Source organism: Saccostrea echinata, unplaced genomic scaffold (assembly GCF_033153115.1).
Source record: "Saccostrea echinata isolate AGI-Se365-2 ecotype Australia unplaced genomic scaffold, CSIRO_AGI_Sech_v1 ptg000008l, whole genome shotgun sequence".
Classification (NCBI taxonomy): Eukaryota; Metazoa; Mollusca; class Bivalvia; order Ostreida; family Ostreidae; genus Saccostrea; species Saccostrea echinata.
Genome location: NW_026889757.1, coordinates 11,202,325 through 11,226,673, shown reverse-complemented (window position 1 = coordinate 11,226,673; position 24,349 = coordinate 11,202,325). Strand labels below are relative to the sequence as shown.

The window sequence follows — 24,349 nt, the reverse complement described above, 5'->3', positions numbered from 1 at the left end:
TGGACTATCAAACCATTAGATTTAGTTAATGGACTGCATAGCATATTTCTTTGCTCTCTTTTAGACTTGTTAGAGATTGTTAGACTTGTAAGAGATTATTAATGGATCTTTTTCAGACATCTGTATGGGAATGGCATGACCTCACTTCAAGGAAACATCTTTGCCAACAGCTCTGTCATCTCGGATTCCTTGTTTTTATACAGTAACAACATCTCATCAATACCCATCAATGCATTTGATAACCTGTCAGTTAGAAAAGTGTAGGTTTTATTAATGTATAGATCTAGGTCTTACAATAATTGTTATGTAGGCTATAATAACCTGTTGCTGAGATTTACTTGTTAAAGACATACACCTGTATGTTTAAAATATTGGTCCTGTCTGTTTCAGATACCTCCAAGACAATGTGATAACTGACTACCCAACAGATGCTCTGTCTAACAAAGCAACACTCACTACTGTGTAAGTATCTCAATATTCTGACCTCCTCTTCCCCCCCCCCCCCCCCCCAAAAAAAAAAAACTATTTAAACTCATTAAGTAATTTAAGTAAATTCTAAGTATTTATTTAGAAATGCATAATTTAATAATTTAACTTTCTAGTTACAAGTATATTGTATTATTTGGACATGCAGTTTTACCTTGGAGTTTTAATGTTTCTGTAAAGCTGTTAGATTCTATGAAATATATACTGTAATATTACATGTATTTAATTAACTTTTTCACAAATTTTAATCAAATAACCTGGCTATGAACTAGTTTGTTGAATGAATTAACATTTGGATGTTTTATGTGTAAAAGTAATACTTGGTTTTACTCCGTGTATTTCTGGTGTGATGAAATGTTGAAATATTTCTAACAGTGACCTGACCAACAACAAGATATCCTCTGTCACGTCCTCCACTTTCCTCAATCAGGCATCACTTACTGACCTTGACCTCGACAATAACCTTTTGACTTCAATATCCAAAGATGTATTTACTCCACTGATCTACCTGCAAAATCTGTAAGTATGATTTTTTGGAAGTAGGTGAGATTTGCCCCTGATGTGTTGATGTTTATCTCGTATTCACTTTGTCAATGTCTAGACTACATGAATGATGCCTATTAAGATGATTTCTATCAAAAGCTTTTGACTGAATAAACTTGTGCTAAAATGTTATCTGTTATATTGTGTGCATTAATAGGAACATTGTACTTTTATTCCTTGATATTGTCTCTACAGATTAAGAAGTTGAATATTACAACAAATATCTGTTACGACTTTGAGGTATTGAGGGTAGATTACAATAGAATATGCATTACAGGACTGCATTTTGATTTGGAGAGGTCAAAGGTTTTGAGAGTGTGAGAAATCAAGAATATATTTGCTTAGTTATATAGGACTAAAAATCAGGATCAGAGATCACTGAGAGATCAAGAGATTGAAGTTTGAGCCATCAAGAGTAACCTATATGTAATTTTATGTCCAAAATATTAAAAAGCTCAATTTTCCATCTCTAACAGGGACCTGAGTGGAAATTCCATCGGTTATGTGGAGCCTCTATCCTTCAGTTCCTTGACCGCCTTACAGACACTGGACATCTCATCCAATCAGCTGATCTTCTTCCCTAAGCTACCAAACATGACCAGTCTGAGATCTGTAGACATTTCCCAGAATCAATTACAGTCCATTGAGTATCAGGCGTTCGATGACTTTGAAGGCAGCAAAATCTTCAAAACTCTGTGAGTGAATAGTGTTCAGCTTATCTAGGATACAAAGATTTTGATATTTTTGATGGAAAGAATAGATCATTAAACTAGTGTATATGTACATTCATTGTTCTCCCAGCTGATTACGTGTAATAGTGTTATTCTGGGCAGTCAATATGACTGATACTTGTCAGTTTTTGATTCATGTTCATAGTAAATTGTTAGCTTGGTAATTTACATGTGGGAGGTTATTGATGATAAGTATACAGAGGATAGTCCCTGCATAAGTTTTCCCTCCGGAAGAATTTCATTTCAAATGCAAATCCCTATGTTTCAGGAATGTAATTTCCATGTCAGTATGATACAATTTACTTTTTTCTGCGATTTCTGACACAGTACTGTAAAGTCGCTTGTATTGGCCGCACTTTTTTTCTTCAGAAAATTGTTTAAAATTACGGATGCGCTTAATACATCGGAACAAAATACAACCCCCTTTTTTCCAGGTCACTTTCTCAGTGCCGAGGACCATTTTCCCGGATCATTTGAATTGATTACTCTTTGTAACCAATTACGTCAAAGTTTATTATTATTACTCTAATTTCAGAGAGTCATATGCATCAGCCTTACCTGTTGTAGTCATATATATCTACCCTATGGTTGAAAAAAAGATGATCGTTTCATAAATAAAATCACAATGAAAAACGATCTTTGTTTTTGTTTTATTTCCATTGTATATTCCACCATTTTGAACTACCGACGCCTATATCATATACAAGAACTGCATGTCGCTTAAGACATAACTGTTAGATATATTAATTCCTATAAATGAGTCAACAACTATAATCTTTGTGATATATTCTAAATTATCCTTAATTCTATATCTTATTATACCCCACGCAACAAGTTGCGTGAGGTATAATGTTTTTGACCCGTCCGTCAGTCAGTCAGTCAGTCAGTGTGTCAGTCAGTCAGTCAGTCCGTCAGTCCTGTTTTTTTGTCAGCGCAACTTCTCATAAACCGCTGCACAGAATTTGGTCAAACTTTGCAGATATTTAGTACACAGTGTGTAGATGTGCATATTACCAGGAAATTCCGATTCCATTATTTTTCTGGGAATTTCGGCACTTTTCAACTTAGGTTTTTGGCCATATCTTGAATATAGGGGTGAACAGTTTGTCAGCACAACTCCTATTAAACCGCTGCATAGAATTTGGTCAAACTTTGCAGATATTTAGCACACAATGTATAGATGTGCATATTACCAGGAAATTCCGATTCCTTTATATTTTCTGGGAATTTCGGCACTTTTCAACTTAGATTTTTGGCCATATCTTGAATATAAAGATGAACAGTTTGTCTGCGCAACTCCTCTTAAACCCCAGCACAGAATTTGGTCAATCTCTGCAGATATTTAGTACACAGTGTGTAGATGTGCATATTACCAGGAAATTCTGATTCCATTATTTTTTCTGGGAATTTCAGCACTTTTCAACTTAGGTTTTTGGCCATATCTTGAATATAGAGATGAACAGTTTGTCAGCACAACTCCTCTTAAACCGCTGCACAGAATTTGGACAAACTTTGTAGATATTTAGTACACAGTGTGTAGATGTGCATATTACCAGGAAATTCCGATTCCATTATTTTTGCCTTAAGAGTTTTGCCTTTTATTGAAGAAACTTTCCAGCTAGGTAATAAGAAACTCCACTGGAATCAGCTTTTTATAATGAAATTCTATGTGAAATATTTTATGACCTTAAAAGACCCCTATTGATTTTGAGATCAAAATATTAATGGTTTAACACAAACACACACTCACACACACACCATCTTCGATAGTTCTCTCCCCCCCCCCCCCCCCCCCCCCCCCCCCCCCCTTCAAATTGGTGTGCTTTGCCTTAAATAATTTCATAAGTACAGTATATAAACAGATTCATATGAATGACTACATCATAATTTTGTTTCCATCAATTATTTAAATGTGTAAACTGTCATGTGTTGGACATGGACTTACACTCATTAACAAATCGAAATCACTGAGGAATTTAAATAACAGTTTGTCAGCATAATTCCGGCACTGAATTTCCTGAAACTTTGTAGGTATTTCAGAATAATGTATAGATTTGTATATTACCAAGAAATTTTGATTCCATTATTTATCTAGAAACTTCAGCCCAGTTAAATTTGTAACATACAAAGATTTGAATGTCCTTATATGCAAGAAGTTTTGATGTGATGATTTTTTGCAAGTAATGCCCCTTTTTTGAATTATACTGTGTATTTAAAATGCACTGTGCCATTCATTACGTGTTGCATTGTCGAGTTTTGGGGAAGCGTGGGGTATGTGAGCTTGCTCACTTTTTCTTTCATTTTTATTTTTTTTAAATTTCAGATATGCAATTAGAGGTACAAAATCGTTAGGGATTCTATTGTCGCGTCATTGCTATATATAACTTCAGTCTATGTTGTCACATAGGATATGACCATTGTTTATTTAACAATTATCACCTCAACACCTGCAATGAAAGCGACACGTTTTTTAAAAGAATTTTATTAAAACATATTTCAGTCAGAAGCACATATAAAAACATATTTGTAAAATACAATCAAGCACATTTAAGAAAATATTCATAAGACATAAATATTAAAATGTTCATTTAGCACGTCATCATGGTCACAGCACTGATTGTTCATTGCACTAGCTAACTAAAATAATTATCGATGGATACCAAGAACTGTTTAATTACCCAAAGCCAAACCTTTGACACTAATACTGCTTGGGTATGATTTTTGTTTATGTAAATACCGACTTGCGCTTGTTATGCATTATACATGTACCAGTAAGCATAACTTCATAACACGCTTGGAATTAATTTGAAAAGAAGATAAACAGGTTTGTCTTTTATTATCTCTGGTTAGATAATTATTAAAAAGATTAAATTTAAATGTTAACACATGCACACTTATAATACATAGAGTAAAAAAGCTGACTTGATACTTTCGTTTGAGATTCGTAAGTTTTCCTATTTTTACCTTAAGTTACTGTACTAGAAAAATTAAAGCCACATCCAATTTCTGCGTTTTTTTTTTTGGATGCGCACTTTACATAGGACCTGCGTTTTTTTTTTAGGATTTTCACCCCAACTTTGGGGGTGCGTCTTTTACACCATTGCGGCCAATACACGCGACTTTACAGTATTCATTGCCAAAAAACAAAACAAAAAACCAAAAAAAATTGGCAGCATTCAGTGCTTAAATCATTTTTTGCCAAAGCAGAGAGACATTGAAATAACCTAGTTGATGTTTACTCTTCTTCAGGAAGCTTGATGAGAACTTACAGATGGGGTGTGATTGTTACTTGTATGAGACCCTCCTTGCTGTACAGAGTACCATCAGTGGGGGTCAGTGTGGGACCCCAGCCTCCGTCGCAGGAGTTCTGTTTGGATACTCCAATAAAACCTCCCCCATGTATTTTGAAAACCAACAGCTCACAAAGTTTCTATGCTGTAAGTAAATGTATTTCAGAAGTCTTTACACACAACAAGAATTTTTTTCACTAAGCATCCAACAATAATTATTTTACTAGAGATCCAAGTTAAGGAAAAGATAGAGGGATGCCTTCAGATTTCTGACATTCTTATTATGAAAAAGACACCTTTTTTCAATTTTAAGGCAATAAATTTTTTTGAGGTTACATTTTAATTGAGCAACATAACAAAAAAAATGTTTTCAAAATGATATACGTATTCTGAAATTTTCAAAAAACTGTTTTCCCAAAGATTTATATATTAACATGAAAAATGACACCAGTAATTTTGAAAAGGGAATTACCAAATATAGGTGGATAATTTTTTTAAAGCAAGATTTAAATATTTTAAGCAAGATTTAAATATTTCATGATAGTTTGCATAACAATGTTTTTTATTGAATTAACTTAATTTCATTTGAGAAATTTGTATTACAGCCCCAGTGAACCTAGTGGCATCGTCCCCCTCATCAACCCAGCTGACCGTGTCCTGGACACGCCCGAATAACACTGTGTCCTCCAGTACCTACATTGCTGATGCTGTGGCTAGTGGCTGGTATTTACTGATCAAATTTCCCATACTTTTGTTTTGGATGAAAGCTTGTGTATATGAACTATAAAAATTACAATCATGCAAGTACAATACATGTATCTTGTAGAAGCCTTGACCCTCAAAGTCAACATAGGGTGACAAAAAGGTTCAGATTTTATACAGGACTATATAGACTTTTTAAAAATGTATACAGGTAAACTTTGGTATCTCGAACACCGATATGTCAAATACCACGGATATCTTGAAGTATCTCGAACACGGAAATCTTGAATACCTCGCTTATCTCGAAGTAGATTTACGGTCTCAAGTGCTATAAACACATGCATTATCTCGAAGTCCAACAAATTTCTCGCTCAGCTGAATTCACACCTTAATACACAATAATCCCATTATGCTAATTTTACGGTCTGTTGAACATTTCGGTTAGGTCTAGCACAGGCTTCATGAGACTATTGCTGATAATCACACCTTATTAGCCCCAAACTGTTGTTTTTGGTAGTTAAATTTAATTATGCAGGCCAGGTGATTTGGAGATGTTAATTAAATGCACACTCAGAGATATGATGACACGATAATGAAACAGCGGCTTGGGAATGATTACTGTAATAGGAATTAAAATTTATCGAAAATACATGCTTATACATATTATTACATATCAAAGTAAACACTGAACACATCAAAGTGATATTGAACTCAAGAAATTAAACAATTAAAGACATTATTTTGAGTATAAAAGTCAGTACCAAAAATCTAAATCTTCAGTACACATCATGTCTGATAAGGCAATCTAACGAAGGACCCGGTAGCTAGCCCGGGGGATAGTTAGATTATCTGACCGTGGTGTAATAAAGAAAACTTAAAGTTCATACAATCGAAACAAAGTTTGCTTTTGTTTATGCATATTGGCAATTTTAATAAATTATTGTAGATCAATAATTCATGTTTCCGTCTTAATCCTTACTACAGTGATCGGTTTATCATTTACAAAGCGTAACACATATACGGGTATCAGAAATCCTGAAACCAGCATGATTATCACTATTGAAAGCGATCAAAATTTGTAAAAATTAAATGTAAGTGTTGCAGTATTGAATATAATAATATATGCGTTAGAAGTGTATATGTAAATGTATTTTTAAAAAGATATCACTAAGTACGAACTGAAACATTTACCGCTTAAATTATGCACGTGGTGGAGGGGGGGGGGGGGTAATTTCCTGTGAATAGAACATGTAACATAACAATATCGGTACCAAATTCATCAACTTCGATATCTCGAACACTCGGATATCTCAAAGTTTTTCCTCAGTCCCGCCAAGTTCGAGATATCAAAGTTTACCTGTATATAAATGAGTAGGCAATTTAAATTTAGGACTGATCACCACAATCAAAGAATCATTTTATTGAATTGTAAATGCTTTGTATTGTGCACTTTGTCCATGTCTTTAACCTCGTAAGAGAATGGGTAAATGGGTAGCCAAAGGGAATGCTCAGTATATTTGACAAACATTTATCCATTGTCGCTAATTAAATTAAGTAGGTACACGTATGACTTTGTAGGCAATACAGATTGACGTGTACTAGCAATCCAGGAGGAGTGGTTTCTCAGGCTTCTGTAAATGGCACCACGCATACCTTTACATCAGCTGACGGAATCACTGCAGGCACCACCTACGTGTGTACAGCGGCTCTGGTAATGTCTAATGCAACTAGTGCCGAGAGTCAACCAGTAGTGATCACTACACAGGCTGCTGCTGGTAAGATTTAGACTGGCATATATCTGTAAATTATGTTTGATTTTAATACTGATCAAAGACTAGAGAAATGTGCATGCTGTTAAGGTATCTGACGTCCGTAGGAATTTTGATAAAGTGTTGCCTCGGTTGTTTCACATAGCAAATTAGTTTTTAAAAGCTACTTTTACTATTCCCTCTTTTTTCTACAGCCACTAGTCCTAATGTAACAGTTGGAGCCACAGACTGGATATTGCCCATCATTTACTATGATTATAGGTTTGTTGAGACATTGCAGATATTTTTGCATACAAATGAAATTCAATGCTCCAAAGTGAGACATGTCAAATTGTTCAAGAGAAAAGAATTCAAGTGCTATAATTCCTTACAGGTAAATGATGATGTTATTTAGCACAATTTTGTTCTATTACAGTGTAACAAATTCAGATTTTAATGGATTCTCGAATGCCATCATTTCTAAGCCGACATATGTTCCAAGTCCGTATGGGTCCTGGCTGTCGCGATCATCTAATCCAAAATCTGACACCTTCTCCGGCTGGTTCGTGGATCAGACAGGAACCTCGGTGAATTATGTATATAAAGACAATATCACATTGACGCTTATCTCTTCTTCCTCCCCAGTAACACACAGGTAAGGGGTGGTTTCTGGACACTGCAAGGATATATTTGACGTGTAACTTTGGAATGAGAAATTTACAGCATTTGTATGTATTTAATCCACATTTGTGCCAGAGTTGCAACAAATATAAGAGCATGTTTGATATGTTGAATTGACAGTGTTTACGTGTCATTCTGTAGGTTTACTGCCCAGAACAGCTACTTCCCTGTGGACAACATGGGATTCGGTAACCAGGACAAGGACTGCTATGGTGTGGAGCACAATTTTGGGTACTGTTTTCCCTTACTGTAGATCACCAAAATTTTTGAGACCTTATTTTCGATACTTGGTATTTATAAGTGAGACAACATTTTTAAGGATTTTGGTTATTGCTGTATATAATCTATACTTGTATAACTATACTCAAAAACAAAACTAACGCTTAGGCTAGCAATCATTCTCGCAAAATTACATGAAAATATAGTTCTCGTGAATAAAAAGTGATCTTAATAGAGTATGCTGGTCATGATCTCATTTATGGTAAAAATTATCCTACAAATCTGGATCCCTACCCAATATCTTCTGTACATAGAGAAATCCAGGTGTGACTCTCTGTGTTTCATTATATAAACTTGGAGTAAGTTTGATATATGTGTGTGTAATTAATCTGAAGATTGTCATTACAGATTCACCTCAGCCATCAGATCTGGATTTGTTTTCCAAGGAACAGAGTCTATCACTATTGGAGGAGGGGATGATCTGTGGCTGTACCTCAATGGGAAGTTTGTGATGGAGATCAGCTCCAGAAACACAGGGACTAATGTACCCTGTAAAAAGATCAGTCTCAGTACAGCTAGTACCCCAGGTAGCATACTGGAGTTCAAAAAATGGAAATTTTAAAGAAAGTAGATACAGTAAAACTCGGTTATAATGGAGTCACTGGGACCTGTGAAATTACTTTGTTATATCTGTAATTCGTTATACCCGTATAAGGAATTCGTAAGATTTATATAGCTGGGGATCCAAGAAAACTTCGCTACGTCCTTGAATTCGCTATATCCGTGTTCGTACTAAATGAGTTTTACTGTAGTGTAAAGAGAATAGTTGCACAAACATTGATTATTTGTAATTTTAGGTGGAAGCTACATCATACCACAGTATGGTCTGGTGTCTCCCACAACGAGCTTGTGTGTAGTCACCGGTACCTTGCCAGCAGAGCAAGTGCATGTTGAACTGGAGGTAATGAAAAAAAAGTAAAACTACATATATTTCCAAATCTCAAGCCTTCACAATTAAATCTGAATTCATAATTTATAATTTCCTGTACATTTACCAGGTAGGGGAGAGGTACCACTTCTCAATTTTCCATGTGGAACGTCTGTCCTGTGCCTCCAGTCTATACATTCAGACGGAAGACTTCCAGTTCATTGTGGATCCTGCTGAGGAACCACCCAGAGACTACATTGTTACAGTCGCGGAAGACTTCCACCAAAATGGTATCGTAGCTGAAGTTGTATTGGCTGATATCTTCTCAGTGGGACCTCCGTTTACCATTAATGTTCTCAGAGGTTAGTTAGGAGTTAAGAAAATTGTAGAAACTTTGAAAATTATGATCCTTGTGTATGCTTTGAATTTGATGAACTGTAGTTTTAATAAAAAAGATTGTTATTTTAGGAAATGAGGCAAGACATTTCACTTTGAAGGACAAGACAACAGCTAATGTGAATGCAGCAGTGGCTCCACCTACAGTTGCCCCAAGTTATACCACCATTAATGGTCATACTTTTGTTGGTATGTGTCTTATAAATGCCGCTTGGATCTCCATTGAAAGTGACAAAATTAAGTTTAAACTATGCTAAAATCTGTCATATTAATATGTATGTGTTATCACTAATGATGAAGCTGTTATATTCTTTGCATTCAAAACTTACAACAGAAATTTTTGTAAGCTTGACCAAAACATTGAACTTGAATTTTTACTTGAATTCTTAATTTTAGAATGTGCCACCCCATCTACAATAACCCCTGAAAGCTATGATGGTTCAGTAGAAACCTTTACGATGAACACAGAAACAGCACTATTTACACTGGACTCGAGTCTAGACTATGAGGTCAACACCACATACAGTGTTGTGATGGAGGTTGTGGATACAGGCAAAACTCCACCTTCCACTGGCACAATCACTGTTAAGGTAAAACCACACATAGTGGACAGAATCACTGACATGTATATTGGCACAATCACTGTCAAAGTAAATACAGTCTAATCTGTTTTAAGGAGTAGCCATTGATTTCAAGGTGCCTCTAAGACAGTTTTGACTGTAAACCCATAGTGGAAAGAATCAATGTGATTTAAAAGAATCTATACCCTCCACTGGCACAAATGCTGTCAAAAGTACATGTAGCTCTATAGTTACATGTACCTGGCACAGGTTATTAGTAATAAATAGCAATGTTACCCAGGTGGGAACTATTACCCGTGACTCATGTTTCCCTGATCCTAAGGATTATGATTTGCTTGGCTTTGCAGGTTAAGGTGTCTGATGTCAATGACAACTGTCCAGAGTTAACACAGACTCTGTACAAGCTCAATGCTATCCCTGCTCTCAAGTCGTCAGCTCTAGCTGATCTGAATGCTACAGACATTGACAGTGGAAATAACTCAGCTCTCTCCTTCTACATCTCTACCATCACAGAGGAGTAAGTCAGACTATCACTCAGGATTCAAAAAAGCACTTCTAGATGTATGTCACAATGTTGCAAAATTTATTGTTGATGGTTCTAATTTTGGAGTCATATTCATTCCAGTCCCCCTATCTCCATTTTCAATGACACCATGGACCTATACAAAGAGGTTTATGAAGCCAATACACTGTTGAAGTTTACAGTGATTGTGGTGGATGGTGGTAGCCCCACGCGTGGAGCCACCGCCTCTGTGGAGGTGGACATTGACAACTCATGTCTTATTGATGTGGAGTACAAAGCCATTCCCTATACCATGACTGTTAATGTCTCCACCGGGGAAATTTACCACAGACTTCCAGGATATTACTATTATGAATACAGTATGTGTACCCAATTTCTTGATTCCTTCTTGATAATGTATGTGTGTTTGTTTGTGACTTTTATAGTGTCTGTTAAAAAGAAGACTTTGATTTTTGCACTGAATTAACAAAAAGCAAAAAAAAAAAAAATGTTCAAATAAAACCTAAGAGTTCATGAGGAGTTTTCACTGTAAGCTAGTGATTACATTTTGTACATGTTATTTTTTTTGTGTGTGTGTGTACAGCCTGTGATGATGCGCTGGGAATGGAGAGTGGAGTCATTCTAGACAAGTACATCACTGTGTCGTCTACTTCCTCTACCAGTGGAGGTGAAAGAGGCAGACTCAACATGACACAACTGCCTGGTAAAATATGACTAAGGTTTTCTCTTTTAAAAATAGCTTGTCAGAAGGTTCAGATAAATCTTATGCAATTTGTAATCCAAACATATACACTGTACGTCTTGTTCAAGGTTATTTTGACAAAGTCACTTGAATATGCCTAGCAAATTTGGAAATTTCAATCCTGAAATTGGGAAAAATACTGATATCTGATATTGGAAATGGTGTCATTTTTCAATACTTGCAAAAAAAGCAAAAGGAAAAAAAAATCTGTTTTTGTATACTGTAAATATAATGATGATGAAACTGCAGTGATAATCTTGATAATGTTGTATTATGTAGTATTTATGATAGTATAATTTAACCATTGTCTAAACTTTATCATACTACATATAGTACATGTAGTATTAATTGTGATTGCATTATAATTGCATTGCATTATAATCATGATGCTTTTTCTTCCAGCCAACTTGGGGTCTTTGACAGGAGGCTGGGTCCCCTCTGTCATTGATACCAGCCAGTACATAGAGGTCAACCTAACAGAAGCTACCTTTATCCACGTGGTACAGATACAAGGTCAGGATTCTGTGGACAATTGGGTGACTAGTTTTGCTGTACAGTACAGTGCTGATGGAGTCAGCTGGAACACTTACACAAACTCTTCAGGAGCATCGGTATGTCATATTAACACAGCCCTTGGGATTAGACAAGGAGGTACTCTTCTCCATCCTTATTATATGGTACATCTATTTGTAAATGTATGTAACCTGCTTGGTCAACTGCAGGTATTTTAGAAAAATTCTGACAACAACACAGTAGTGAGTGTGATATTTGTCATTATATAGTTTCTTTATCTGTATGTTTTTGAGTGTGAACATCTGACAGGAATATAATATTCAGACAGTGTTTTATATTACCTGTTGTAGGTGTTGCTCTATGTATCTATATCTGACTTGTCTGTAAGTTCCCTATCTGTTTGTAGGTTTTTGAGGGAGCCATTGACAGGGACACAGTAGTAAGTGTCCCTATGGTGCCTGCTGTGTATGGAACCTACATCAGGATTAACCCACGCACCTGGAACAATGCCATTGGTGTAAGACTGGAATTTAAAGGATGTTCTTATGCCAAATATCAGTATTGTAAGTAGGGTTCTTTATTATGTTATTAAGTTCCAGGAGATGAAAATATTCAACAGTAATTGACTTGAATATGAGCTGTTGCTTTGTAGACCGCACAACCTGTCAAAGATGTTTAACCTCGTGGTACTGTGAGGGAGACTCCACCATCAAGCCCTGTGGGCGCTGTGACCCCCCAGTCTCTGGCTCCACCTGTGGTCGCTCACCCACAGAGCACAGTTTTGGGGCAGCAGCATCCTGTACCACATGTCCTGAGGGCTGGGTGAGTTACAGTAGTTATTAAAGTGTGTAATATACCAGAAATGATTATATGAGAAATCACTTCAGTATTTTCATTTAAAAAAAAGACCTTCAGATTTTAGTGCCTGTATGTTAATTAATGACTTCATTATTAATTCCTGATTTTAAAAAAGGGGGTGGGGGGGGGGGGTGTCACAAAATTGAAATCAGTTAATATGTTCAGTCTTTTCAATGTCTGATATAACATGACTAAATTTTTATTGTCATGTTACTTTCAATATTTTTTTCCATTACAGATTTGTAAGGATGGGTATGCCACCCCATGTCCAGACTTCCACTACGTGACCTGTAATGACACCTACTGCCCCACCTCCTGTACTCAGTGTGAGCTAGGCTACGCCTGTAGAGGAGGGAAAAGGTACCAGTGTCAGACAGGAACTTACTCCGATGGAAATGTCAGTGAGTGGAATTCTCATTTCTGATTTATCAGTGTTTTCAGTGTGAAAGGTAGTGTGTAGTGTTAGAGTTATTAACTAAACAATGGATCAAATGAAAAGCAAAGAGGTGTTGCATCATAATAAATACAGTCAAACCTTTTTATCTTGAACTCAATGGGACCAAGAAAAAACTGAGAGATATCCAAGGATTCGAGAAACTGATGGTAAAATACTTAAAGAATAAGTGGTTGGGACTTCTTAATCACTTCGACATATCCGTGGCGTCTGAGATATCAGTGTTTAAGATACTGAAGTTCAATTGTACGTGTACATTGTATAGGTAGTTCATGAAAAATGCTAATTGTTAATTTTGGTGTTTAGCTTTTGAATTGAATACAACCAGCAGGCTACTGTATGTACATGTATTTGAATACGAAGAAATGAAAAAAAAAAAAATTTGAAAGGGTAGAGTAATAAGATTGGATGCATATTTGATATGTGACTTAAACCTGTCATTACATTAATTCTAAATTTTGATCCTGTTTTTCAGAGTTCTGTACAATGTGTTCCCCTGGTAAATATCAAGATGAGGTAGGACAAAGTACATGTAAGAATTGTCCTGCTGGTTACTACAGCTCAGCTAGTAAGGACCGCTGTGACCCGTGTGAGGCGGGGACGTACGCTGCCTCTGATGGCAGTGGATGTAACTCGTGTGGCTCCACCACCCAGTGTCCCTGTCTGGGCAGCACCACACTGTGTTACCACCCTGATCTCTGCTATAATATGGATGGTAGTCATGGATGTCTCTCTTGTCCCACAGGATATACAGGCAATGGAGTAACATGTACAGATGTGGATGAGGTAATTTTCCGGCTACAAAAGACCTTACTACTTATAGTAAATATATATGTGAAGTAAGTTAAATTTCATTTGTGTGTTATCAAGTGAAGAGACATGTATATTAAGTAATTGGTATCAAAAACTATAGGAAATGTTGCAGTTTTGACCTTTCTATCTACAGTGTACCACCATTACTCCACCACCCTGTTTTATGCAGCGCTGTAGAAACACAGAGCCTGGGTTCCAGTGTCTGGCCTGTCCTCTGGGGTATGTAGGCACCTATGAGGATGGGCTTTCTCTCAATATAAGCAGGAGGACGTTCCAGCTGTACAATAATGTGTTAGATCCTACACAGTACCAGACCTGCTCTGATGTCAATGAGTGTCTATCCAACAATGGAGGCTGTGATCCAAATGCTTACTGTACAAATACACAAGTAAGTTTGAACAAATTCAAATCAGCTGGAGTGTGTTAAGTGAAAGAAAGATCTGAATTACCTGAAAAAAGTAGGGGGTTGGTGGGGATGGAGCATGAGAGAAATTATATTTTTTGTGCATTATGATTTCTTCATAGAGGACAATTATAGTTTCTAAACAGTCATTAATGTTTCCATATTTGTTTGAAAATGAGACTAATGACACATAGAAGTTGTATACACGTAGACAGGACTTCTAAATTCGAAATTATTAACATGTAGGTGGGAAGGAGAATAATTGAAAATATCCATTGTGAATGTAAGACAGTTGATTATTCTTAGAAAATAGTGAAATCAGTTTTAATGTTTGATTGTTTAAATTTCAGGGTAGTTACAGTTGTGGATTCTGTAAGGAGGGATATGTAGGTAATAGCGTGACCGGCTGTGAGTTGGCCGACTACTGTCTCTCAGGTAAACACACCTGTGATGCCAATGCCACGTGTTACTACACAGGACCTCAGGAATACAAGTGTGTGGTAAGAAGAACTGCCAATTAGTCATTTGGATATGAAGAGTTAATTTTGAGACTTGCACATTTAGATAGACATTATATTTTTGTCATGGGGAGGGGGATTTAGAGAACTAAATTTTTGTTGTATTCTAAGATATTGCATCATATTTTGTCACGGTTTGTAAAAGAAAAAACAGTTTTGTATAGCAAATACATGTACTACAGAAAATTCTTGGGCATTTTTGTAAGGTTTGTTGAAGAAATTTATTATCTGTTTTTATTTAAGTGTAACAATGGATGGGCAGGTAATGGTTACCTTTGTGGAGATGATCCAGATCAAGATGGAGTCCCTACACTAGGACTGCCCTGCTCTGAAGACAGCTGTAACTCAGTAAGGAACAGTCTGAATGATTCATTCTACTTATTTAATACAGCTTAAATTACCTGTAAACTTACATGTTTACAGTATATAATGGCTGTAAATTAATGCAAATTTAAATTACAAAATGACTGGAATCATGATACTGTCGCTGAATTGGAGCAAGTAATAAGAATATCTACTAATGATCTTGTTGAAACAATACTTAAAAAATTTATTGTCTTCAGGATAATTGTCCATCAGATCCCAACAGTGGGCAGGAGGATGCTGACACAGATGGTGTGGGAGATGCTTGTGATGATGATGATGACAATGATGTCATCTACGATAGTCAGGTATGATGTCACCTCGCAGGTATGTCACCTCACAGGTATGATGTCACGTCACAGGTGTGATGTCATGTCACAGGTATGATGTCATGTCAAAGGCATGATGTCATGTTACAGGTATGATGTCATGTCACAGGTATGATGTCACCTCATAGGTATGATGTCACCTCACAGTATGATGTCACTCACACATATGATGTCACGCCACAGGTATGATGTCACATCACAGGTATGATGTCACATCACAGGTATGATGTCACTTCAGATTAGTTGTTAAGGTGTTAGTATGAGATTTTGTTGCAAAAGTCATCGAGAGTTGAAGAATATAGGGATCAGGAAAATGAGTTTAGGAGAAATATTACAAGGATTATGAAAAATTCTCTATATAGCTTTCAAGAACTTTGTTGGAGAAAACTTCTATTTTTTGGAAGGAACTTTTCACTTTTATGTTCTTTCACTTACCAAGCCAGTACACATGCACTGTAAAACAACTATTATAAGCGTGAGTTTTTATTTGTGATTCTCAGTTTGACATCTATGACTGTTCATTTGTGCAACTGAGGAAACATTCTATGAAATGTATGGTTTGATGAAAGAAGTGTATTTGAGAAAAAGAATGTCATGAAACTCCAGAATATTTTCCTCTTGGAAATATTTACATTTGCTGTGTTTTTCTACTAAGCCAAGTGTGAAATTGATTTGAAAGTCATTTTTGTGTATACTCACGCGTAGAAATAGACACGGTGAAACTTGCGCTAAAGTGACGTCACAATGAGGCTATAGAGACGTAAATAAAAATGTAATGATATAGGGCAGCAAGAAATTCAAATATTGAGTATATTATTGGTGCTTTTAAACTAGTCTTGTAAAATGTAAATATAAGGAATATTTTTAAGTTTAGTGTGAATTATTGGTGTGTAAATCACACAGACTTGCACTTAGGCATATTTTTCATGAAGCACTAGCGCACTTCATGAAATATGCGTACATGACAAGTCTGTGTGATTTACACACCAATAACTCACACAAAACTTAAAAACATTTCTTAAATGTAAGTTCCCAGTATTCTCTGTTGTGTTTGATTACAGTAGTCCCATTTTTACTTCCCACAGGATAACTGTCTGTATGTGGCCAATTATGATCAGAATGATACTGACTCTGATGGTGTTGGTGACCGCTGTGATAACTGTCCAAATGTAGCCAATCCTGACCAGTCTGATGTCAATGGGGACGGAGTGGGGGATGTCTGTCACACGGACAATGATAAGGATGGCGATGGATTTCTGGACCCTGTTGACATCTGTCCACTTGTGGCTACCACTGGTAAATATTTTTGTTAATCTTGTCAACATAGGGTATTGCAGATGAATTTATTTTAATGCAATTGAAAATATCTTCTCTTTCAAGTTGCTATCCCTATGTAAATTTCTTAGGGCATATAGATTAACTACACATCATTGATAAGGACATACTGGTAGATACTGTACATACATATGCATATTGAAAATCTAGTAGAGTCAGCTGTTCAGTAATGGAATTAACTTTTGTAGCCCAGACTGACACAGATGGGGATGGTGTAGGAGATGAGTGTGATAACTGTCCACAAGTCAGTAATGCTGCCCAGACAGATTCTAACTTTAATGGAGTGGGTGACAGTTGTGATGGACAAGACAAGTAAGTTGTAAAATCTACTACATCTGCACATTTTGAACTTTCTTTCCAGACGTGATTCTTGAGAAAGCAACTGTTACATTTTCTAACATGTGAATTATGTTACAGATGTGTTTGAAACAGTTTTATGAATTTTTTTATTGTTTTTAAGAGAAACAAAAATGATTGAATAAATAAGATATTGGGTAAACATTATGATGTAGTACATACATTGTAATAAACATGTACCGTACATAAAGCCGATGTTGTTTGTCTCTAGAAGCTATTTTCATTCAAAGAGGTTAATGTACTTATCCAGCCATTATGTTCTGAATATATTTTAAAAGTTATTAAAAAAGATCAATTTTTACTACCATTTAATTGCTGTTTTAAGTTAGAGGCTTCTTCATCTGTGGTATTCGGGTTAGAACAATTTATGGGATTATCTTTGGAAAATAAGGCATATCAGTGGCAGCTAATGAACATAGTGGAATGCACCTACATTCATTTTTCCAGCTAGCATATTCAGTGTTATAAAACTTGTATTTTCTACAGAGATGGTGATGGCATACCAGACTTTAAGGATAATTGTCCTGAAGTTCCAAACTCCCAGCAGACTGACACTGACAGGGATGGAACTGGAGATTTCTGTGACTCGGACATTGACAATGATGGAGTCCTCAATACAGTGGACAACTGTGTATATGTCTCCAATGCAGACCAAGCTGATGCCAATGGTATTTGTGATCCGGGCCTTTAGAAATTTTTCAGAAATTGAAAATATATTTATATTCATATTTCTCCACAAAATAACAGTGATGCCTCATCTTGATACGTAAAAGCTTTATTTCAACAGTTTGAATTTCATATTAAAACTTAATTTATAGGCAGTGAAATTCTACATGTACATATCACATTTTTTTTGTAAAGGAAATAGAGTTGGTGATGTTTGTGAAAGTGACCTTGACCAGGACAGTGTTGTGAACAACCTTGATGCCTGTCCCAAAAACAAGGACATCAGCTCCATAAACTTCACAGACTACACTTCTATTGACCTTAACCCGTCCTTGACCTCAGAGAAGGCACCTGTTTGGCATATCATGGACAAGGGGAGAGAAGTCAGGCAAACTGAGACTACTCTCAAACCAGCTGCTTATATAGGTGTTTTTTTTTAAATTCATATCTCCCTGAAATGTCATTAAAATTAGATTTTTTTATTACAATTTAATAAGCATTTCAAAGGTCTCAGGGGTAAAATGAAATCATTTTATAACAATAAAAAATATGAAACAAAAAGATGTGTGTCTTCATTGCACTTTGTTAATATGAATGGAAAATTTGAATTGGGCTTCTTGAATAAGAATTATATTTCTTTCAGCTAACAGATTAATATTTTCTTGCTGTTTTTTTTTCCTAGGGAATCATTACTTTGATCACATGGAATATTCTGTTACTACATATGCCCAGAGTGATGAGTGCTATGGTTACATAGGGTTTATTTTTGGCTATCACTCCACCCAGGAATACTACATAACACTGTGGAGACATGTCCATCTAAATTACAACATATATGGAGGTATCAAAGGGGTACAGCTTAGGGTGAGTCTCGTATTGATGCAGTGGTATGGTACAGTGTATTGAAGAGTAATAAGATCGCAAACAGAAGAATTAGATGAAAGATGTGATACTGAATTAGTAAACACATTCATTCTTGATTTATAAAGATTTTCTTGTTAGTATTATTTGTCTGACAATCACTCTTTCAATGACCCACTTTCTATTGTAAATACATGAAAGGCAACATCAGACACCATTTTTTTAATCACATTGGAGGCAAAAAAAATGGGAGCATCGTGTGTACATTTGTAGGTTATGCAGACAACTAACAACGTAGGACAGAATTATGCTAATGCATTATATCAGAGTTATGATGTGACGTCATACTCCCGATTGTTGTGGCAGGACCCCACACTGACAGGCTGGAAGTGTAGAACTAGTTATAGGTGGACCATACAACACACTCCATCAAGGGGAATTCTCAGGTTATCTGCTTACTTCTCTTAATGTGCTTAAATGTACATGTTTAGAGGAAATGTTGAATGTGCTCTTAAAGTTAACCAAACTGAATAAATGTTTCTTCATAAATTGAATATATTTAAATATAAAATTCTGTATCAACAACACAAATTCTAAGTTAATAAAATTTGTTACAGATAGATGATTATTACAGCTTGTTTATAAATATTCATGCAATTGATTTTAAGTTCTTCCTCTGTTACCATTGTGTTTTGTTCACACAGATTGTACGTGAAGGAGGGGGACACCATGATTGCTGATTCCGGTACCCTCTATGATGTTTCCATTCCTGGAGGAAGGATTGGGGTGTTCTCTTACAACCAGACAGGGGTCATATGGTCAGACATGAGATTTGAATGCAAGGACAGGTCAGTTACAGAATCAGAACAGGCAGTTAAATCCCCCCTCCCACTGTTAGGTATGAAATACTTAGTGTAATGTTACATTATCTTACAGAACCAACAAGGCTTTATCTTTGGATGGATCTACATATGGCATTATTGGGAATATGAGCGGGCTGAGAATAGAGAAAAGGTAGTGCCTCTAGAAATTTTATCATTAGAACCCACATTTATTAAAAACATGATACATTACGTTGATTAATTAGCATACCGTATATACTCGCCTATAAGTCGGTCCGCCTGTAAGTCGGTTGCATTTTAAAGCTTCAATTATAGGGATTGACCTGCTTAAATACCATTCTTTTTTATAACTCGCGTATAAGTCGGATGAAGAGTTTTGGACCCAAAGTTAACTCCCAAAAAACCGACTTATAGGCGAGTATATACGGTATTTAAAATAAAATCATCAGTTCACATATCTTAAGCTGAGTATATAAGAGCCACTGATGGGATCATATAGGATTGAAAATTGCAAGTGTTGGGATCGACATTTAGTGCACATTACATGGTGAAAGAAATATTTTTTGGGAACAAAGAGACATTAAAATGAGATGGTTTACTTTCAGTTTTACCATGGAAGCTTGGGTGAACCTTCCTACAGGATACCCTTCCACCAAGATCCCGATACTCTGTACAAACGGAAGTGATCTCTGCCTTTTTGTGGAGGGAGGGGTTTTCAAAAGCCAGGTTAAGACGTCCAGCGTGACAGGAACAACTTCCCTCACAGACAACAGATATAATCATGTGTTGATGAGATACAATGCACAAGGTAAATTCATAACTCTCCTAACAGTGTCAGGAATTATTTAAATGATGGAGATGTACATGTACCTGTAAAAAAAAATGTGCACAAAATTAATACATGTAAAAGTTTCGTTAAACTTTCTTTTATAGCTGCTACTCTGTCTCTTTTTGTCAATGGGACCAAAGAAGTGGAATCTACAGGCCTTGAAGAAATTACTTGGGTAGGATGTTGTTTTCAATTTAATGATTGTGATGTGAAATGTGGAAATAAAGATTCCAAAGGGGAAAGTAAAACTTTGAAATGTTGTCACTTATAAATTTACTTGTACAGTATCTTTATGTACACAATTGATTCCATGTACATGTGTTTATATTTGTAGGCATCAGACTTGGTGTTGTACATAGGATTTGATGGAAGTAATTATTTAACAGGAATACTGGATGATGTAAGTGGATAACACCCTTGGATTAAGTAGTAATAGGATTTTTTGTTATGATTGGTATATGGCATCCCTAATACCTTGTAAAATCTCCTGTATTTCACAGAAAGGTTTTGCAAGATGTTTCCTGAGGGTTTATTGATTTATAAACCAATTTAATGTTTTGGAAATTAAATCAAGAAAAGAATTTACTGTATATTCCTTTGCATATTGAATTGCAGATAAGGATATACAATGTCCAGATACCAGATGCAGATGTCAGCAAATTCTGGCAAAAAGTAGGGATGGAGAGAGATTACAACAAGTATACATTGTCAGCTCACTACACCATGGATGATAATCCCAGTAAGTCATTCATAAACTTCAAAAGAAAAGGAAATCTTTAAATATAAGCACATTTTTTAAAAAGTCCAAACTTCTATTGCTTTTAGAAATGAGATTTGTAGGGAAGCTGAAACTCAATATCTAACATTCTGTAACACAGAAGAAGATGTGTTGCATCATAATAGATAGTGTATTTACCTTTGTTGAGTAACAAATGATTTATAGAATTTAAAATGTATATTTTTCTAAAGAAGAGATAATTAAGTGGGTATAGTGCTGAGTTTTCATAAAACAAATATGTACATGTATATGACGTACTGCACATTAAAAATTTTGCACCATTGTTCTTTATTTCCCTCAAGTATGAGCTCACAGTAGACAAATTCAAGATATTTATAGCAGTTAAATAAATCTTCTTCCCTTGTATTTTACATGTTTGTCTGTTACCAGGTTCCACTATTTTGATGGACCAGTCTCCACACAATAGGGATGTGTCATTTTCAGGGACCCCCTCCTTTGTAGATGTAAGTATAACGGTAACTTATATTGTTAGGATGAAGTAAAACTTTCATATAAAATAGCGAGGACAAAAATGATCGTTTTACATCTCTGAGCTTTAACTCTTAACAAAACCAAAAAAAAAATCATGCAAGATAAAAGTTTTAACGTGAAATGTGAACTACATACTTAGACTGGCCTACTTCAAATAAAAAAATGAATTCTATATTATACATTTTTCTGTGCTTTGCATGGTCATGTTTGTAATTTTTGTGACACACAAGTGCATGTATGTTTCAAATTGAAATGTTATCTGTATAAAAGCTATAATTAGGTAAGGAGGAAAATACTTGTATCTCCCTGCAGGTCAATTTCAGTGCATTGGATCCCCTAGTATATATGTTACATTGTTTCAAATTCCCTTCATGCAAATTATATCTTCCATAAAATTTTGTGTAAATAACAGCACATATTTGAAACATTAAAATGATAATGTAACTGTTTTGTATGTTCTGTAGAGTACCTCAGACTTTGACAGATACTCCCTGACCAATGCTTAGACTGTTGTGGAATCAATTGTGAGACTTGGATATGTGACAAGTTGTATAGAAAATGTCTTCCACAGTCAGAGTGAACGGAAAACTCTCTCTCTCAAAAAAAATAGACACCAACAATCAAATGGATTAAACTGGTGATAATACATGTACATATTTGTATTTACCTGTAAATGAGATTTTATTTTTAAAATTTTACCCGTCCATCTAAGCTGCTTAGCACTTGTTAATTAGCACCACTTGATTATACATTGATGTGTATAAATAAGTTATGTATATTTGAAATGTTATATAGTAAGAAATTAAAAGTGTAAATAAAGTAGTTGATTAAAATTCAAAACTAGAGAGCTTTATAAAATACATGTACATGTCACAAGGCATACTAATTTTTTTTTTTTTTTTTTTGAAATACACATGTAAATGAAAATTAGGGAGATTTAAATGAAGTGCATTGAATATGTATTGCAGTGAATACATATTTCATTTTCCCTTTTTCATGTTTGATTCCTTTGTTTGGTAATATGTACATTTACATTAATTTTATTTATTAATTTTTTTCTAATGAAAACATATATCTACATGTATATACAGTAAAACATGCTTATAGTGAGCATGCTTATAATGAATTGGCACTTAAAGTAAAGGGATTTTCATTCCCCTTAGCTTTTAAATATATTGTGAATTTAACAGATATAGCAAATTTCTTTATAATGAAACAAAATCGTCTGTCCCTAGCACTTCGTTATAAGTTTGTTTTACTGTAGGTCACTGCTGGTCATGACCTTTAAGACTGTGATGCTCATATCTGTGATATGTAAGGAGTAGCTAATAGATCCTACATTTTCAGCAATATTTTATACTTGTTGCAATATTCTGAGGCTTTTATTTTATCTTTTTTCTCCTTCTTTTTTTAATGTTCTTTATTATTAATATTTTCAAGACTTGTTTTGGAGAGGATGTAATAAAACATCAAAACAAATATATCACTTGTTACTTATCATTTGAGTAGGTTTAATTATAGATTCTTACTTGTTGTTACTAGTTGTGTGTTTATTATTAGAGTAAAATAAAACATGACCAGTCTTAAATTGTAAGACATTGTATTTTAACCACACCTGAATAGCACAATGGGTATTAAACCCTTTTTAGAAAGGAAATTTGAAAATATCAAAGTAACTTTAATTTCTGTTCAGTAATGAGCTTTGTTTTAAAAATTGGAAGTTTATTGTATCAGGTCCTAGAAGTTTAAGATGTTAATTTTCACCATTGATGAATATCGGGGGTATAATATTTTATTTACCAAGACATTGAACTTACTGGTATGACAATACTTCATCAAAGTACATGTAGGTTCACATATCAAAGCATGAAACAAGTTGATTTTCTAGGTGAAAAACTTATTGAGAAATGAAATTTCACCTGCATTCGCTTTCAAAGCAATTGAAATACCACTTCATGTGTAAGACATTGGTCAGTTGAACTTCGGTATCTTGAACACAGATATCTCGAACATCATGGATATGTCAAGTGATTTGAAAGTCCCAAGTTCTTTTTCTATAAGTATTTTTCCCTCGATATCTCGAATCCTCGGATATCTTGAAGTTTTTTCTCGGTCCCATCGAGTTCGAGATAACGAAGTTTGACTGTATATTTGTGCTCATTTTAACTATGAAATTTAATGTATTTTATAGTACTGTTTGTTTCATATATATTTGCATTGCTCCCCTCATCGTCTCAAGCCACGGTCCGGAGTCCGCATTTAGCTCTCTCCAGAATGGGAGAGGATCGTACATTTTGGCCGTGGTTTGCGACGATGCCCCCTACCCCCATTCTATGTATGTATTTACTCTAGAAGATAGTTAATACAT

General features: G+C 35.3%; 1 protein-coding gene across 1 annotated transcript in view; it reads left to right on the top strand.

The window, feature by feature from the left end:
* The window catches only part of LOC133181081 (uncharacterized), a 54,808-nt gene extending 31,377 nt beyond the window's left edge, over nt 1-23,431 (top strand). The window contains exons 24-64 of the mRNA XM_061315624.1: nt 117-260; nt 391-462; nt 862-1,005; nt 1,506-1,724; nt 5,010-5,197; nt 5,656-5,773; nt 7,331-7,527; nt 7,716-7,782; nt 7,937-8,155; nt 8,323-8,412; nt 8,809-8,987; nt 9,258-9,361; nt 9,459-9,690; nt 9,797-9,913; nt 10,121-10,314; nt 10,653-10,822; nt 10,931-11,187; nt 11,412-11,531; nt 11,973-12,181; nt 12,490-12,646; nt 12,736-12,905; nt 13,180-13,342; nt 13,871-14,181; nt 14,342-14,596; nt 14,962-15,111; nt 15,373-15,477; nt 15,693-15,800; nt 16,907-17,117; nt 17,345-17,468; nt 18,000-18,181; nt 18,375-18,605; nt 18,862-19,043; nt 19,314-19,486; nt 19,745-19,888; nt 19,977-20,054; nt 20,488-20,690; nt 20,816-20,886; nt 21,046-21,111; nt 21,327-21,450; nt 21,880-21,953; nt 22,446-23,431. Of these exons, the coding sequence (XP_061171608.1) occupies nt 117-260; nt 391-462; nt 862-1,005; nt 1,506-1,724; nt 5,010-5,197; nt 5,656-5,773; nt 7,331-7,527; nt 7,716-7,782; nt 7,937-8,155; nt 8,323-8,412; nt 8,809-8,987; nt 9,258-9,361; nt 9,459-9,690; nt 9,797-9,913; nt 10,121-10,314; nt 10,653-10,822; nt 10,931-11,187; nt 11,412-11,531; nt 11,973-12,181; nt 12,490-12,646; nt 12,736-12,905; nt 13,180-13,342; nt 13,871-14,181; nt 14,342-14,596; nt 14,962-15,111; nt 15,373-15,477; nt 15,693-15,800; nt 16,907-17,117; nt 17,345-17,468; nt 18,000-18,181; nt 18,375-18,605; nt 18,862-19,043; nt 19,314-19,486; nt 19,745-19,888; nt 19,977-20,054; nt 20,488-20,690; nt 20,816-20,886; nt 21,046-21,111; nt 21,327-21,450; nt 21,880-21,953; nt 22,446-22,487 (6,364 nt within the window). The 3' untranslated portion in view covers nt 22,488-23,431. The remainder of the gene's footprint in view (nt 1-116; nt 261-390; nt 463-861; nt 1,006-1,505; nt 1,725-5,009; nt 5,198-5,655; nt 5,774-7,330; nt 7,528-7,715; nt 7,783-7,936; nt 8,156-8,322; nt 8,413-8,808; nt 8,988-9,257; nt 9,362-9,458; nt 9,691-9,796; nt 9,914-10,120; nt 10,315-10,652; nt 10,823-10,930; nt 11,188-11,411; nt 11,532-11,972; nt 12,182-12,489; nt 12,647-12,735; nt 12,906-13,179; nt 13,343-13,870; nt 14,182-14,341; nt 14,597-14,961; nt 15,112-15,372; nt 15,478-15,692; nt 15,801-16,906; nt 17,118-17,344; nt 17,469-17,999; nt 18,182-18,374; nt 18,606-18,861; nt 19,044-19,313; nt 19,487-19,744; nt 19,889-19,976; nt 20,055-20,487; nt 20,691-20,815; nt 20,887-21,045; nt 21,112-21,326; nt 21,451-21,879; nt 21,954-22,445) is intronic.
* Nucleotides 23,432-24,349: the final 918 nt, after the last annotated feature.